Raw genomic sequence first — 16,623 nt, forward strand, 5'->3', positions numbered from 1 at the left:
GTAGAGTGATGCAATTAGCATGGGCTCAATTCCTACATTGGCTGAGGTTACTACAAAGGTCCCTCCTTCTCAACCTCTCCCCTCACATGATGCATGGTGACACTCAGCTTAAACCACCACCAGTTGTAGAACCATCTGGTACACAGTCATGATCCTACTCAATTTACTTTCAATTGTGAATTCCCCACTCTTCCAATAAAAACTAAATCTGATCAGCTGTATTATCATTTAAAGGATAATTGTCATCAGTATCCCTCATTAATAATGAAATAATGATAACCTTAAACACAGATTTTAGAATGGTATTATTTTGGTTGTTTGAATTCAAAGAATAACAGCAAGAATAGGAATAAGTCGTCATAAATTGGGATATTTTTGATATATTTAGGTCTAGCTCCACAACAATGTTTTACATAGACAATTGATGTACCTCTGCTAATGCTAATTTAAATTTTTCATTTATTTACACTTACCTTCAAATTAGTATCTCCACATTTTTGTTTAAAAAATGTAAACAAAAGTATTGGAAATTCCAAGGAATACATGTTAAACAAAGAACTGGCATCATCATTCTTTGTAATTACTTTCCTTCTGTAAATGGATCTGGATGGTGAGATTTGCTCTTTAGTTGAAAGCTAAGTACTACCAGTAATACTAAAGGGCTGTAAATGCTGACACAATATCTAGACAATACAACGGTAATTCTATACAAATCTTAGAAAAATATATTTGCGGATACTTGCAAAGTTTAAATAACAATTTATTTCAGAACTACAGGATCCAAACCAATAACAGTAAAGAAACATACGTGATATCAAGTCAAAACACTTCTTCTCATCTGCAGTGGGTTTCACCTGGCAAGTGAGTAGATTCAGTCTTGCTGGTTGTCTGTTGGTCTAAAAATACAAAATAAATATAAAAATGTACTTAGCAAGTAAGTGATCATAGGTGAAAAGTATTCTCAGGGCTAAGTATTTATTTGCCTCTTTCGTTTTGCAGTTAACTCCATAGATGAAATGTTCTCTGAGCAATATGTGAAACTCAATAATTTCTGGTTTTAATCAGGAGATATGCCTGGCTAATATTTAGCATTTTTCTAATTTTTCAAGTATATTATGAAACTTGCAATTTAGAAGTTTTGTTTTTAAAAAGTGAAGCAATTATAGGATGCTGGACCTTATCAAACCAAAATTTAGCATGCTTCAGTAGTGAAGTTATGATGAAGCTACGGGTGAAATATTTCAAATGGCAAAGTCCTAGATTCCTTGTTCAGCTTCAAACATTCAAGTTTAATCCTTCAAAGTGAGAGACCAGAAGCAGAAAATTTACAAGTAGAATAACTATTTGGATCAGTTCAACAAGATTTCGATCTATAGTGGAAATTTTTGACAGCAATCACAACAAACTTTGCAGTACATGGATCCCTTATTTACAAATATCTGACTTATGAGTGCTCCTACTTATGAATGCGATTCCAGACAGGGATGTATTAATAATGATTTTAAACATCCAATATACAAACGTTTCCTCATACTTACGAATGAGCATTTTGTAATGTTCTGCATTGTGTCCTACTTACATACAAACTGACTTGTGAATGGACTCAGAGTGGAACTCGTCTGCAACTTGGAGACTGCCTGTACTGTACTTGTGGTTAATGATTGTAAAGTAGTGGCAATATCTTTACAAACCAAGTTTCAATTTTGGCAGGAGATGAGCCAGCAGAATAGCACTTACTTTTTGTTGCTACAATGTCACATGTAGGTGCAAGAAATCCAGCAGATACAGTTTGAAATTAATAATTTCAAATAACAATTCAAAAACAAAACTGCCAAACACTTTTCATAAAACTTAATTATATTAATCTTTTAAGAAGAATTTTTAAAATAAATAACAAAAAAATCTACACACTGTGGGAATTAAAATAGAATATTTTGGACAGAAATGTTTATTCACTTTTTTATGTTACATCCTTAAAACAGTAATCTTGCTTTGTTCAGTTTATCATTACAAGGAAGGCAGCAAATATGTCAATCAAGCATACACAGGGAAACAATTCTGCAAAGCTGCACTTTTAACACATCAGTTAGAAATCCTTTTTCTAAAAGATGGAAGTCAAATTGCCTGTAGGACAAGGAAAATGCAAAGTAGGTTTGAGTCCAAGTCACCAACCTAGTACCAGCAAGTGATTCCCCACCCCACCCCCCCAACACACACAAAGACACACACAAAGGATTCGGGGTTTTAAATAGGTAAGGGGCACATTTGCTTTAAATTAGGTTTCCAGGATGCGGAAACAGAGGCAGATTGGTCAGGATAAAAGGTCTGCCTCAGCCACTAGATGTTTTCATGAATTGTCCCACCGATTTTTAAAGTGTTGTCAAGGGATCCTCAGATAAGAGGAACCCTGTTTTGAAGCTTCTCTCTGTTGTCCCCAGTTCATAAAGGTAAAGTCACCGCAGTCTTACTAGATCTTAAGATGCTCACTCATTAGAGAGAGAGACAGAGAGAGAGAGAGAGAGACAGGCAGAGAACTGATGGTGAATCTAACCTGCGGGTCACCATGCCTTAGGCAAGGGGAGAGGTTGAGAAGGAGAATCCTTCATGGTAACCTCAGCAGATACAGGAATTGAAAGCATGCTTTTGGTATCACTCTGCATCGCAAAACAGCCGTCCAGCCAATTGAGCTAAACTGACCCCTTCCCCCATTTGTAACATCTTCTGCAAAAAGCTCTTGCATAAAATCAGTTAAAAACTTCGAAGGATCCATCACTTTCTCCCTTCATTTTGATGGCTCAAAGTCCCTCTTCTCTCCTGCCTGTGCATGTGGGTGGTACTGTGCAGCTAATCGAAGTGTCATGAAGGCTATAATTTGGTAAGAGAGCCACTTTGAGCGACTTCATTCCACATATATGACACTGAATCAAGTAACCTCTTCCAAAATCCCTATGTGAGCATGATGGGAGGTCACCAAATGAACAATAACAAAGAGCTTTTCCAGCAACAGCAGGTCTGGCAGCATCTGTGAAGGAAAAAACAGTTCTGAGGAAGGGTCACCGGACCTGAAACGTTAACTCTGTTTTTTCCTTCACAGATGTTGGCAGACCGGCTGAGCTTTTCCAACAACTTTGTTTTTGTTCCTGATTTACAACATCTGCAGTTCTTTTGGTTTTTAATCACCAAATGAACAATGCCTTGAGTGCTCCTGATTTTACACCATCGCGTAAGAACAAGGAGCACAATGAGGTCTACTATTTAATAACTTTCACATACAGGAGAAAGCCATTCCCTAATGGCATGCACACAGTCACAGTGTTACCACCAGTCCCTGGGTGAGATTCTTCAATTGGTTACGGTTCCAGATGAGACACCCCAAACTGTTATACTCCTCACTGAGTAGGGATGAGCTAGCTTTGGTTGGTTGGTCTCATTGAGGTTAATTAAGTTAACCCGCCCCCTACCCCCTGCCTGCTAAAGGTTGTCTTTCTCCTAAACCTAATGAATTTATATTTTAGAAGGAGCTAAATTAACCAAGGTTTCATGAGTTCAAGGGAGAGTGAGTTTATTAGTTACTAAACACAAGTAGTAATAGAATAGCACACAAACAGAGATTAGAAATAAGAGAGTCCAAAAAAAAAAGTGAAGATGTATAACAAGAACAGAAATTGCTGGAAAATCTCAGGTTTGGCAGCACCTGTGGAGAGAAAGCAGATTTAACGTTTTGGGTCCAGTGACCGTTCTACAACTAAGATTTTCCTGCAATTGCTGTTTTTGTTTCTACTTTCCAGCATGCGCAGTTCTTTTGGGTTTTGTTTTTAGGAAGATGTACAGTTCAGTTTCTGGAGTGATCATGAAGAGTAGGTGGTGGAATGTTGTGGTCATTACGTTGGGTGATACTGGTAGCATAGCGTTGGTATCAGAATGCTCAATTTCAAGACTCCTGGTGTTACAGGTTAGCTGAAACTCTTTTGTCATGTTTCATTAGGGCACTGGCCGGCTTGCTGACGTGCTTCCATTTTATTTTATTATGTACCTGCAGTGCAGGGTATTTAATGGCTGTCATCAAACAGTGACCCTCACATCAGTCCTCTAGCACACAGACCACAGGAGTAGTTGGTTTTTAACCCCTCTTTGGTATATTCCTACAAGGGTAAAGCAGACACATACCTTTTGACACATGTCCATAGTCTGGAATATAACCCATGGCAGACATTTTCCTGCTGAGAGGAACTAATTAGAGGGCTTGTGCTTCTGCGTTAAGCAGTTTCTTTCTCTTTGAAGCTCCCTGGGCTAACTACAAGGTGCAACATTCCAAGGGTTCATATAGGGAACCTTTCTGCAGTTAGTGAATTCAATACTAGGAATTCTATATTTTCAGCCAGGCTTGGCCTGTAGTTGTTTTTTTTTAAACAAAGACTGTCTTGTCCAAAAAGCTAATTACGACACTAAAATAATTCAGGGGTCTGATATATCATCACAGATATAGTAATGCTCTACTTGGCAGTGATGTGGACCTTCAGGAGTCACACCATGGAGACAAATACCTGGCGAAGCAGAAGTAAATAACTGGCGATCTGTTGGAGGTCCCTAAACTTGTGCAAGTTAATGGACTGTGAATAGAGGAAACTTTGCAGTATCTGCCTTCTTGACTGTTGTCTTTGTTTTGAAGGGATCCATTGTGGCCTCACATGAAATTGTTCTTGAGTATCCAAGCAAGGCTAGCCCATGTCACTGGGCTCTGTTCCTCAGATACTCCCTCTGTCAAAGGATGACGAGTGTGCTGTGTGATGAATTTGGCATATCATCAAACCCTGGCTGATATTCTTGCTGCCTTGAAGAAGGATTCCTTCGGGGTGCAGTCACCTGCTCCAAAATCATATATTCCATGAATGTCAGTGCTTAGGTGCTCAATTGACTGGTCCAGTACACATAAAGTGCTATGAATTCTGTGCAAGTCAGTGTGCTACTCTTGCATGTGTTCCAGCTGTGGCTACATTCGGCTCGAGTTTTGACACCCTCTCTTAGGGGAGCTAGTTTGCTTCAAGCCCTGAAAAATGGTCATGGTCCAGTTATCACTTCTAAATGCACAATAAAAAGGATAGAGTCCTTTAGTACTCACATACCACACCACCAACCTCTGAATGCAACACATCTTCCGACATTTCTGCCACCTACAATCAGACCCCACCACCAAAAAGATATTTCCTTCCCCACCCCTGTATGCTTTCCACAGAAACCGTTCATTCCGTGACTTCCTCGTCAGCTCTACACTCCCCACCAACTTCTCCAATCCACCCAGTACCTTTGCCTGCAACTGCAAAAGGTGCAATACCTGCCCCTACACTTCCCCCTCACCTCTGTCCAAGGCCCCAAACAATCCTTCCAGATCTGGCAGAGTTTCACCTGCACTTCATCCAAACTGATCTATCATATCTGTTGCTCCCAATGTGGTCCCCTCTATATCAGGGAGACCAAAATGCAGACCTGGGGACCGGTTCACGGAGCACCTGCACTCTGCACACACCAACCAACCCGAATTTCCAGTTGACATCCACTTTAATTTTCCCTCTCACTCCCCTGGCAACATGTCCATCTTTGGCTTCCTCCAGTATCAGAGTGAGGCCAAACATAAACTGGAGGAACAACACCTGATATTTTGCCTTGGGAGCTTACAGCCCAATGGCCTCAATACAGACTTCACAAGCTTCCAAATCCCTCCGAACCTGACCTTATCCCATGAACATTCCTTCTCCTCCTCCTTGCTTCCCTGACCTGACCTAACCTGTGCATCTTCCTACTCAGCTATCCGCTCCACCCTTCCCACTGACCAAATTATAATAACTCCCTACCTGCATCCACCTATCACAATCCCACCTACCCTTCCCCCCAGCCCCACCACTCTCCCTCTGTTTACTTCTGGGCTCCCCTCTGCCTCCCCTGATGAAGGGGTGTGCCCGAAATTTTGACTTTCCCACTCCTCGGATGCTGTCTGACCTGCTGTGCTTTTCCAACTTCACATCTTTTAATTCCAGTTGTGCTTAACTTGGGTAGATTCAGCAAGAAATACTCTTCAGCTTATTTCCAGGTAATTCAACAGGTATGTTTTTAGCATATCAATGTCCTCCTGTTATGGGAAAAGTTTCAGCCTTCTTCACATTAATCTGATACTCAGATACAATGATGATCTGCTGCATCTTTAAAATGTCATGAGGCATTCATTCTGTGTATACTACACTCAAAAATCAAAATACTTAACTTTTGAAGAGTACAACTGATTTCTGCAATATCATTCATTTGGTTTGAGTATCGTCATTATTTATTTTGCATCATCGCATCAAGTGCTTCTTAGCTCATCTTATGGGCAGTACTTCCTTTTACTCAGCTTCCTGGCTCTGCTTCATTGTTGTTGTTCTGCAGTGGTTGCTGGAATCTTTGTATGCTTTGGACAGACAATACTTTGAATATCACAGAAAGTAATATCTGATGCACCACGAGTTATAAAAGGACTATGGAATGAATGCAGTTGGGCTCACTTTGGGCTCTAAATCTAGCAATCCCAAACTGGCTGGGATGCTGACATTTTACTTAACTCACAGTAAGGAATTGGATACTAATCCTATTTAAGTACACCAGAGGATAAGCCTCCTTTCAGCATCCAGCACATTTCACCAATCTACCACAGTCCAATCAAGAATACCAACCACAGCAAATGAACACCACATACACAACTTAAACACGATTGAGTTTCAACTTTACAATATTCAAAGTGTGAAAGTTCTCTCAAACTACTGTCATAGAGTCATACAGCACAGAAACAGGCCCTTCGGTCCAACCAGTCCATGCCAAACTAAACTAGTCCCAACTGCCTGCTCCTGGCCCATAAAGAATGACAAGTGTGGGCTAGTTTGGTACATTAAAGGGGTCGAACTAGGAGTGAAACAGCCCTGGAGTGCTGGAGCATTGGAGTAGCCACCAGGTCTAAATTATAGGACTGACCGAGGTGCACAAGAAGTATGACAGCTTTAACACATGGTTGGTTCTGCTTTTATTAGCTTTGTGATGCATCAATCACTTGGAACATTCCCTGGGAATATGACATAAGCAACAGGAACAGGAGTAGGTCATATGGCCCCTCAAGCCTCCTCTGCCATTCAATGCAATCATGCCCAATCTCTGATTTCAATGTCACTTTCTTGTCTATATCCCGATTCGCTGAGAGACCAAAAATCTGTCGATGTCAGCCTTTAATATATCTAACATTAGAATATCCACAACCAACTTAATTAGAGAATTCACAAGATTCACACCCCTTGACTGAAGAAGCTTCTCCCCATCTCAAGTTAAAATGATCAGTCCCTTCTCCTGAGTCTGTGCTCATGTGTTCAAGATTCTCTACCAGGGGAATCAACCTCCTTTCAGCATCTACCCTGTAAACCACCTTCAGAATTTTGTATTTTTAAAAAAGTTCACCCTTATTCTTTGAAATTCCTGACAACATAGACTCTGTTTAGTCAGCTTCTCATCACAGAGTAAACAATTTTTTTCTTTGAACAACTGAGATACAGAAGTCTACACAGGACTGAAATTTCACAGGACTAATCATGGATAACATAATGCTTTAGTTTAGACAGGACTAGAAAAAAGTGTTCTAATTATGAGGGGAAAAATAAAATTGATCAGGGGTCATTAAATTTGGCAGTGGATCAGTCTTGTTTTTCCAACACGATTGATAGGCAACAAACTTTTAAAAGAATGAATGTTCAACTGACCCGCACTCTCCAACTTCTACTTTTGCTCCTGCGTGGGAACATTCTGTGGGTGAATCCTGAATTATTCAAAACCCACACAAGTGAACTTTGCCCCAATCTCAAAACTTATCAGTTGAGCCCAGTAATGGAAATAAATCTTGACCTGGATCTTGTTCTCCACCTCATCCCTCCAACCAGGAGAAGCATCTTCCTCCCAGAGCAGACCCAGGAACCACTTCAGTAAGTATGTCCAGAAAGGGATCTTGCCATTACTGTGCATTTGGTGTGGCCCCTTCAAATACTGGATAAATAGCTAAGCAGCCCCACTGAAATCTTGGAGCTGCTCCAGGAGGAACCAGCAGCTAGTAACAGGTAACATGCTGCCATGTCACTAGTGCATTGATTCAAGCTGTGACCGAAAACAGCAGCTGGCTCCAGGTGGCGTGAGGTAAAGTGGTCATACTCGCAGGCTGTTCTTGGCCTTGCTAATGACAGAAATGTTCCAGGCTAAGATTTTGTCCTCCTAGTTTTGGCCATGTTGGAAGTGTTGGCAGCTAAGAGGAAGCAGAGGTTAAAATAAATATTAAAAGAGCAGAATTCCATGATCCAAAAATTGGAATTTCCTCCAAACGGCAGAAATTTTTAATTCTGAAGTTGGTCTTTCGTTTTTGTTTGTTTTGTCTCCCCCAGCAGATTGTGATTGGCTCATGGTGGAGCTAGGGGTGCTATTATGTGTCATGGTTTATTTAGAGGCTACAACAAATGCGAAGCCCAGCTGATCTTTTCTGGTCTATAATATTCCGAGGAGCTTCTCTGTGCACTGGTGCTGTTTCTGCAAATTTGAAAACTGGTTCAAGAATCTGATCTGCTGCTTCTACCACTGCATCTAGGATTTGTTTCTGGTACCACCTTCCAAAGAACTTGGTCCTCATTTATGCTGGGTCTTCAGTAAAACATCTGCCATCGAGATCATTGAACACCAGTTGACCATACAGCCTCTCGAACTGTTCAGTCATTCAATCAAATTATATCCTCAAGTCCATTCAGTCACATCTGACCTCTATCACTTGACAGCTTTTGGTCTCAGTACAATGATGACTCAACAACCCAAAGGCTTTTGGGGTGAAACTTCCAGACTTCTGCTACTGTAAGATGCCTTGGGAAGTTCTGCAACATTAAGGTGTAATGTAAATGCAAGCTACTGGCACTGGTGTCAAACAATGCTTCCTGATTTTACTCCTAAAACCTAGCTTTAATTTTAAGATTCGGACAGAAAGTGGAAGTATTAGCTCTACATTTACTGCATCAAATCCCCTTATTATTTTAAGCACCTCAATTGGATTACCCTTCAACTTTCTAAAAACTGATATCAAGCCCAATGCTGCAGTAGGTTATTTGATTATTCTTTGCCTTAGTGCACTCATACTTTTTGACACAGAAGTACATGTATCACTGCTTTGACCACTCACTTAAGACCCAGTTTTTGTCCCCAGGCTGGGAACACAGAAGCAGGCAGATTCTCCGAACCTGACTTTTACAAATGGCTGCTTGCAATTAGAATGCTTGGTCTGGGAGGGCTGACTGGATTGGGAGTCAGGCTAAATGACCCAGGGAAAGCTTAAGAAGGTGCCCGATTTCTGATGCAGGCTGGGGTGGAAAGCCTCCTAGGGACTCTGGCAAGTAAGTTAAATATGATCTATTTCTCTAATCAACCTGTTGAGAGGTGTTATTACACCTGTGCAGCAAGTGGAACCTGAATCTGGGCCTCCCAGTCCAGGGGTAGGGACACTATCAGTGCTCCACAAAATAAAGATTATAACAGAAAACACATGTCCAGTGACTCTGTCAGAACTGAAAGCAGCTGGGACACGGTGGTATCTATATTGGTGATGGGTTTAATTTTAGGGGGAGGGGGCAGAGGGTAGGAGTCAGTAGAACACATGGAGATGATGCCAGGACGGGGAGAGAGAGAGAGAGGGAAGAAAGAAGGCGAACAAAGAGATGGATGATAAAGCAAAGAGGAAGATAAATGCTAAATAGTTCAAAATGGGTTGGTTTTGCTGGGATCAGCCAATACAGAACAGGACTTTGGTGTGGGAGTGGATGACAAACATGGAGGAGGGTGTTCACTCTTTCTATTTGTTAAACTTAATGTTGAGTGCTGAAGGCTGTAAGTTACCTAGGTAGAACACGAGATTGCGTTCCAGCTTGCACTGAGTTTCGCTGGAATACTGCAGCAGATCTGAGACAGAAATGTTCGTGTGGGAACATAGTGTTGAAATATAAGGCAACCGGAAGCTCAGGGTCATTTTTTCCCAACAAAGCTCAGGTATTCTGAAGAATAATCACCTAGTCTGCATTTTGTCCCCCCCGGGGTGGGGGGGGGGGGGGGGGGAAGAACCATGTTGTGAGCAGCGAATACGGTAGACTAGACTGAATTAAGTGCTGGTAAATCACTGCTTCACTTGAAAGTCATCTCTGGGGCCTTGGATAGTGAGGAGGGATGAGGTAAACAGGCAAGCGTTGCACCTTCTGGAGGGAGGGAGAGATGGTTTAGCGAATGGAGGAGGAAGGGACCAGGGTATCTTCGAGGGAAAGTCCCTGCAGAACGCTAACAAGGGAGGGGAGGGGAATGTGTGCTTGGTGGTAGCATCCCACTGGAGGTAGGAGAAAGGCAGCTTTTGATCTTTTGCAGTAGAACGCTTCTGGGTAGAAAGTGAAGATCAGACAGGCCCCATCGTTGTTGTGGAAGGTAAGGGAAGGGGTGAGGGCAGAAGTGGGGGAAATGGGTCAACCATGGTGGCGGGTAATCTTTGGTTGATGAAAAATGTGGACATTTCTGAAGGCCACCACACAAGGCGGCATCATCAGAATGCGATGGAGACAGAGAAACTGGGATAATGGGATGGAATCTTTACAGGAACTGAGGATGTACAGTCAAGGTAACTAAAGAAATAGGTGGGCTTCTATTGGATTTCAGTGTCCAGCCTATCGACAGAAATGGGAACAGTGATGTAAAAAAAGGAAAGGAGAAGTCAGAGATGGACTAGGTGAAGGAGAGAGCAGGATCGAAATTGGAAACAAAATTGAGAAATTTTTCCAATTCTGGAAGAGAGACGGAAGCAGCAACATACTGAAGAAAGAATTGTGAGGAGGGGCTGGAACAAGGCATGTTCCACATAACCAACAAAGCCCTCCTTAACTCCTCTCTCTTTTGTCAGGCCATGGAAACCTGCGTGGGCCCAACTTGAGCTGCTCTCTTTACAGCAATGTCTCCACGTACTCTACTCATTCCATCCTCCCTCACCTCCACCCCCAGCTGCATTCAGTTTGTGACAAATATAAATGATTGAGATGAAAATGCAGATGGGGTACAAGCGATGCAAAGATCAGCGCAGTTGTGGATAGTATAGAAGGTGGTCAAAGGTGGGATATAGATCAGTTGCAGATATAGGCGGAGAAATGGGAGATGGAACTTAATCCGGGTAATGTGAGGTGCTGCACTTTGGGAGCTCAATGTTAAGGAAAAGTAGACAGTTAATGGCAGGACCCTGAACAGTATTGATGTACAGAAGGATCTTGGGGTTCAAGTCCATAGCTCCCTGAAAGTGGCTATGCAAGCAGATAGGGTAGTAAAGAAGTCATATGGCATGCTTGCCTTTATTGGTCAGGGAACTGAGCACAAGAGTTGGGATGTCATGTTGCAGCTTTATAAGACTTTGGTTAGGCTATACTTAGAGCACGGCGTTCAATTCTGGTCACTACATTGCAGGAAGGATGTGGAGGCTTTGGAGAGGGTGCAGAAGAGGTTTACCAGGATGCTGCCTGAATTAGAGGGCATGAGCTATAAGGAGAGGCTAGAAAAACTCGGGTTGTTTTCTCTGGAGCAGTGGAGGCTGAGGGGAGACTTGAGAGAATTAATGTAAAATTATGGTATGCATAGATAGGCACGATGGTCAGAATTTTTTTTCCCCAGAGGTGAAATATCTAATTCTAGGAGACATGCATTTAAGGTGAAAGTTCAAAGGAGACAGGAGGGCACTTTTTTTTAAAACAGTGTGGTAGGAGTCTGGAATACATTGCCGGAGTAGTGGTTAAGGGAGATATGATAAGGGCATTTAAGGGACTTTTAGATAAGCACATGAATATGCAAAGAATGGAGGGATATGGACCAAGGGCAGGCAGAAGGAATTAGTTTCATTTGGAGTCATGTTTGGTACAACATTGTGGGCTGAAGGGCTCCATCCTGTGCTTACTATTTTATGTCTCTGTTGTATGATGAAGGATCACTGGGCTCAGAACTTTAACTTTGTTTTTCTCTTTACAGATGCTGCCAGACCTGACTTTCTCCAGTACTTTCTGCACTAATTATTCCTGGCTACTGGCTCTAAAATTTAGCATTAAACAGTTTTCTAATTGTTACAATTAATATTTAGAGTGTCATCTTCACAATGATACAGGTTTTAATGAGGGAAATTGCTTTTGTGCTCTTACACTTGCTTATAGAGAAGAACAAAACTTTCAGCTTGTCACATTTGATACTTGCACTACATTGTAGAAAGGATTCATCATTTCAAGTACATATCTAGGCCATGTATTTAAACTGGAACATAATAATATTGCAGCAATTTCAGCTTTCCATTACAGTGTTCAATTCATCTTGTTTGAACCAGACTGAAGGTTTACTTCAACTCATTTACATTTGTTCCTTTAGATTGAGACTATCGAAACAAAAAAATGTACAATTTTGTTTCTTTGGATCCAATGGAGTTGCATTCTTGAACTAAACAAATCACTTTATTCCATTATGAAGCACACAGATCATATAAAATTGATATGTTTTCTCATACTCCCTAGTATATAAACTTAGCAAATGTAATTGAATTTTCAAGTTGGTCAAAGTATACAACTCCATATTTAATAAATACCAAATAGAATCTCAGGTTCAGAAATGTTTTTGAACATTGAACAATTAGAAACAAACTGGGATTAACAGAAAAAATTATTTTGCTTTTTGGCAATATGTTTGAATTGTATATTTTATACTACAAATCAATTGTGTCCAAATCATACGAAGTTTGGCCATGTTCATAATTCAAAGTCACTTAATGCAACAATAATATCACAGACTTTAGAAGCAAATTTCTACTTTACTTTGGTAAATGCAAAAATCATTTAATTGGAGTAAGATACATCATTTATTTAAAAATATGATGGAAAAGGTGTCAGAGGGGAATAGTGGACTATGGGCTAAAAGTTTAATATGATGTGTAGGAGATATTCCTCACAAGAACTTAGAAGACATGGAAGATATATATGTTAATCAGCGGCAACAGGAAGGAGAGAGTGAGTAATTCGAAATGAACTGACATTTGGGAGGAGGAGGAAAAGTGATTGTCATGGGGCCACAGTAGGGGAAGAATGGGCCTCGGGTGTAGGAACACTGGGATGATGGCTGTGGAAAATGTAAGGGATTGCCATAGCAGCAAAAGAGAGAAAATGCCAATAGTAACAATGGGAGGAGGAGTGGCATTGCTGCTTGAAATGGGAGGATGTCACAAAATGGTGAATAAAGAAATGGTGAAATAAGTGTGTAGGTAGAGCAGAAGTGGAGCGAACAGATTTAAGGGATTGGCGTGAGTATAAGTAGCAACCTGACTTCAACAACCACGTTCTTGGTCTTCTCAACCTATCTACCAATAGTCACCTTTCATGAGTAAGATTAGAAAACATTTCTGATAAAAAAAATTTGCAGATATTTTGAACTTGCATCTGTTCAGGGCAATTCATGTTTGATCAATTATCAATCTTAAAATGGAGATTTTGCACTCTCCTAGCCAAAGATATTAAAGTTATACAGGCAAAGCTGTATGGCGTATCCATGTCCATATGTTTCTTGCCTCTGCTGACAGTTAACAAAAGCAACGACAGAAAAATAAATCTATAACTTATATTTATACCTAGTTTCAGCATAACCTGCTGTAAGTATTTCAATATTATTTCAAGAAATTAAGCTTTAATGTCAGAAAATAAAGGGAAAGATCTGATCAACATTTTCTCTCAGTTATCGTATTGGGAATGATCAACTGGTTATTTGCTCACAGCAATTAATAGGACCTGTTGTGAGCTTTTCTTACCCTTTGCATTAGTGGCCAAAGAGATATCCTGCAAGGAGAAAGGAGGAGGAGTTCACAGCTGAAAATATGAACATGAATAAACATGCCAAAATGGAGATCACAGGCCTGAAAATTTGGGTCAAAAAGTGTTGAACCTTTTCCAGCCTTTTAAGGAAATAAAATTTTCAATGAAATCTCTCTCTCTCTTCGCTAATGGGCAAACCAAAAGAGAGCGTCATGATAAATTCATTTTGCAATGTCATACGTCAATGTTAGTTTTAATTCAGCATTGTTATTCTGTTGTATATCCACTCTTATTGTAGTATGTTAGAGATTATATATCTTCTTCAACTGTGATTATTCGTGACATCATTGGGTTCAGAATCACAACATGCACGCAGCTCAAACTGAATTATCCCCCTTATTAATATCGACGTAATGATAAATACATCAGTTCAATTCTTTTTCTTAGATTTAGTTAAATCTTTGAAATCATCAATTCTAATTTAAAACAAAAACAAAAAAAAACTGAAAGCAATGGCTAGAATACAGAACTATTTAATCTCTTATATTGGAAAAGGTAGTGTACAAACTCAATGCGCAGTTTGTACCACAAGCCTAAGCCCTCCAGGAACGAGAAGTTCAAATTCTACATCCAGTCTTGGTCTCCTTTTATGAATGGGGTGTACTGAGACTCTGGAAATGGTACACAGGATAACAACAAGATTAAATTCCAGCTCAAATTATTCCAGCTCAGTTACTCAAATATGTTCCAAGAGGAGGCTGTATATATTTAAAGCCCAGAGTGATTTGATCAATGTACAAGAGAAAAAACAATGGTACCAAACTGTGGATCAACCAATTTGAACTCAAAGGTTAGGGAGGAACAGGGTGTAGAAGCACAGACCATACATTAGATGTTTGACAGCTCTTGTTTTCTCAAGTAACAATGAAACTGTGGAAAAGCTTGCTGGTTTGTGTGGTGAATGCTGATCCATTATTTTCCTCCAAGGGAAAGTGGAACACATTTCTGCCTCAAATGGAGATTACGTTGCCCAAGAAGTAGGTATCCTATAAAGTAAATTTGGAGCTAGGTGATCATCTAAACAGGGCCTGAGGGATCTCCTAGACTCATTCAGATTGCCAAAAGAGATTTTCAGTAATCTTGCCAAATTGGCCTAGTTTTGTTTTGTCTCTCCCTGGAGAGTACATGCCTCTAGGCTAATGGGATTATTTGCATTGTCTATGAGTAGGTATGTCAAGGCATCATTTCCTATTCATTATTTTCCTTTTTGGCACGGTGCAATTAGCTATCAGTTTTCTTGGTTTTCATTCTTTACCTGTTTTTAGCTTCCCCACTACCCTCTACTTTTATTAGGTTGTGACTAGTATATTGTACCATGATGAGAGAGTAAGTACAAAATACTTGCTATGAAGGAGAATGTAATAGAGAGGTATAATGGTAGATTTACATGTAAAAGGATGGGATGAGGCACAAACGGAGCATAAATATCAGCATGGATTGGTTGAGCTGAATGGCCTGTCCTGTACCATCTATTCTATGTAATCCAATTGTCATCACAGAAGTAAGTAGAAAGTAAAAAATGAAGTAGAAAGCAGAAATCTGAAAGAAACGAGAAAATAAGAGTGTCATCAGTAATTTATTTTTAAAGAGGAAAACTGTCAATTATTAATTCTGCTGCACTATTTGTACCTCCATGTCTGTTCACTGAATACTGTACAAACTAATGATGTAATCAACTAACTCAATATTGATAAAACAACCAAATTATTTTTTGCTCTAAGAAAATACAAAGATATTACTCACAGTTGCATGGGATATTGTCAAGTAGCCATTCTTTACTGTGCACTTTCTTCTCTGCCATACTTTTCGAAGACTAAAATGAAAACCATCCAAATATTTACTTCATGTAATAATATAAAATTAGCAGCATTGCTGAACTCTTACTTATTCTTATATATACCATGTATATTCATAAAGGCACATAGTATAATTTGCTACAACCTAAAGTAGAAAGCATAAATCTGAAAGAAAGTGAGAAAATAAGAGTGTGATCAGAATCTCAAAAGGGAAATATTAACATTTCAGATAGGAATCCTTCATTAAAATGAACTGTTTCTACAGTAAATATTAATTTAATCACTGTTTTCCAGTGCTGACAGACTTGTCAGCATCTCAACTTTTTAAAGCCATAACCAGCTAGTTTAGCCGAATCCATATGCACCTTCACATATTCTTAACTTTTTAAAATAATCAACCTATTTGGACACGTTATAATAAATAATGTACTGTCAATTTTGTTTCTCATTACCATTCTCAATCATGGAGTTATTTACATACAGTAGGAGGACATTTATGTTAATTGTCATGTTAAGGGTCCTACCTCTGGGCCAGAAGGTCTGGATTCAAGTCCCACCTGCCATGGAGGTACATCATGACATATCCAAACAAGCTAATTAGGGTTAAAATTATAAAGAAACATGAGCCCACGACCATACTATCTGAAAACACCCAATTTAATCTGAGATAACAAGGTGTAGAGCTGGATGAACACAGCAGGCCAAGCAGCATTAGAAGAGCAGGAAAGCTGGCATTTCAGGTCTGGAGATAGTAGGAACTGCAGATGCTGGAGAATCTGAGATAACAAGGTGTGGAGCTGGATGGACACAGCAGGCCAAGCAGCATTAGAAGAGCAGGAAGGCTGACGTTTCGGGCCTAGACCCTTCTTCAGAAAAGG

General features: G+C 40.1%; 1 protein-coding gene across 3 annotated transcripts in view; it reads right to left on the reverse strand.

Moving 5' to 3' along the window:
* Positions 1-16,623, reverse strand: part of LOC109937727 (arf-GAP with SH3 domain, ANK repeat and PH domain-containing protein 1-like) — a 315,453-nt gene that overhangs the window by 86,100 nt on the left and 212,730 nt on the right. For all 3 annotated transcript variants that reach the window (XM_048595762.1, XM_048595761.1, XM_048595763.1), the window contains 2 exons: positions 15,693-15,762; positions 809-896 (listed from right to left, as the gene is read on the reverse strand). In XM_048595762.1, coding sequence (XP_048451719.1) covers positions 809-896; positions 15,693-15,762 — 158 coding nt within the window. The remainder of the gene's footprint in view (positions 1-808; positions 897-15,692; positions 15,763-16,623) is intronic.

The sequence above is a fragment of the Rhincodon typus genome, chromosome 4 (assembly GCF_021869965.1).
Source record: "Rhincodon typus isolate 14 chromosome 4, sRhiTyp1.1, whole genome shotgun sequence".
In the NCBI taxonomy this organism is placed as follows: domain Eukaryota; kingdom Metazoa; phylum Chordata; class Chondrichthyes; order Orectolobiformes; family Rhincodontidae; genus Rhincodon; species Rhincodon typus.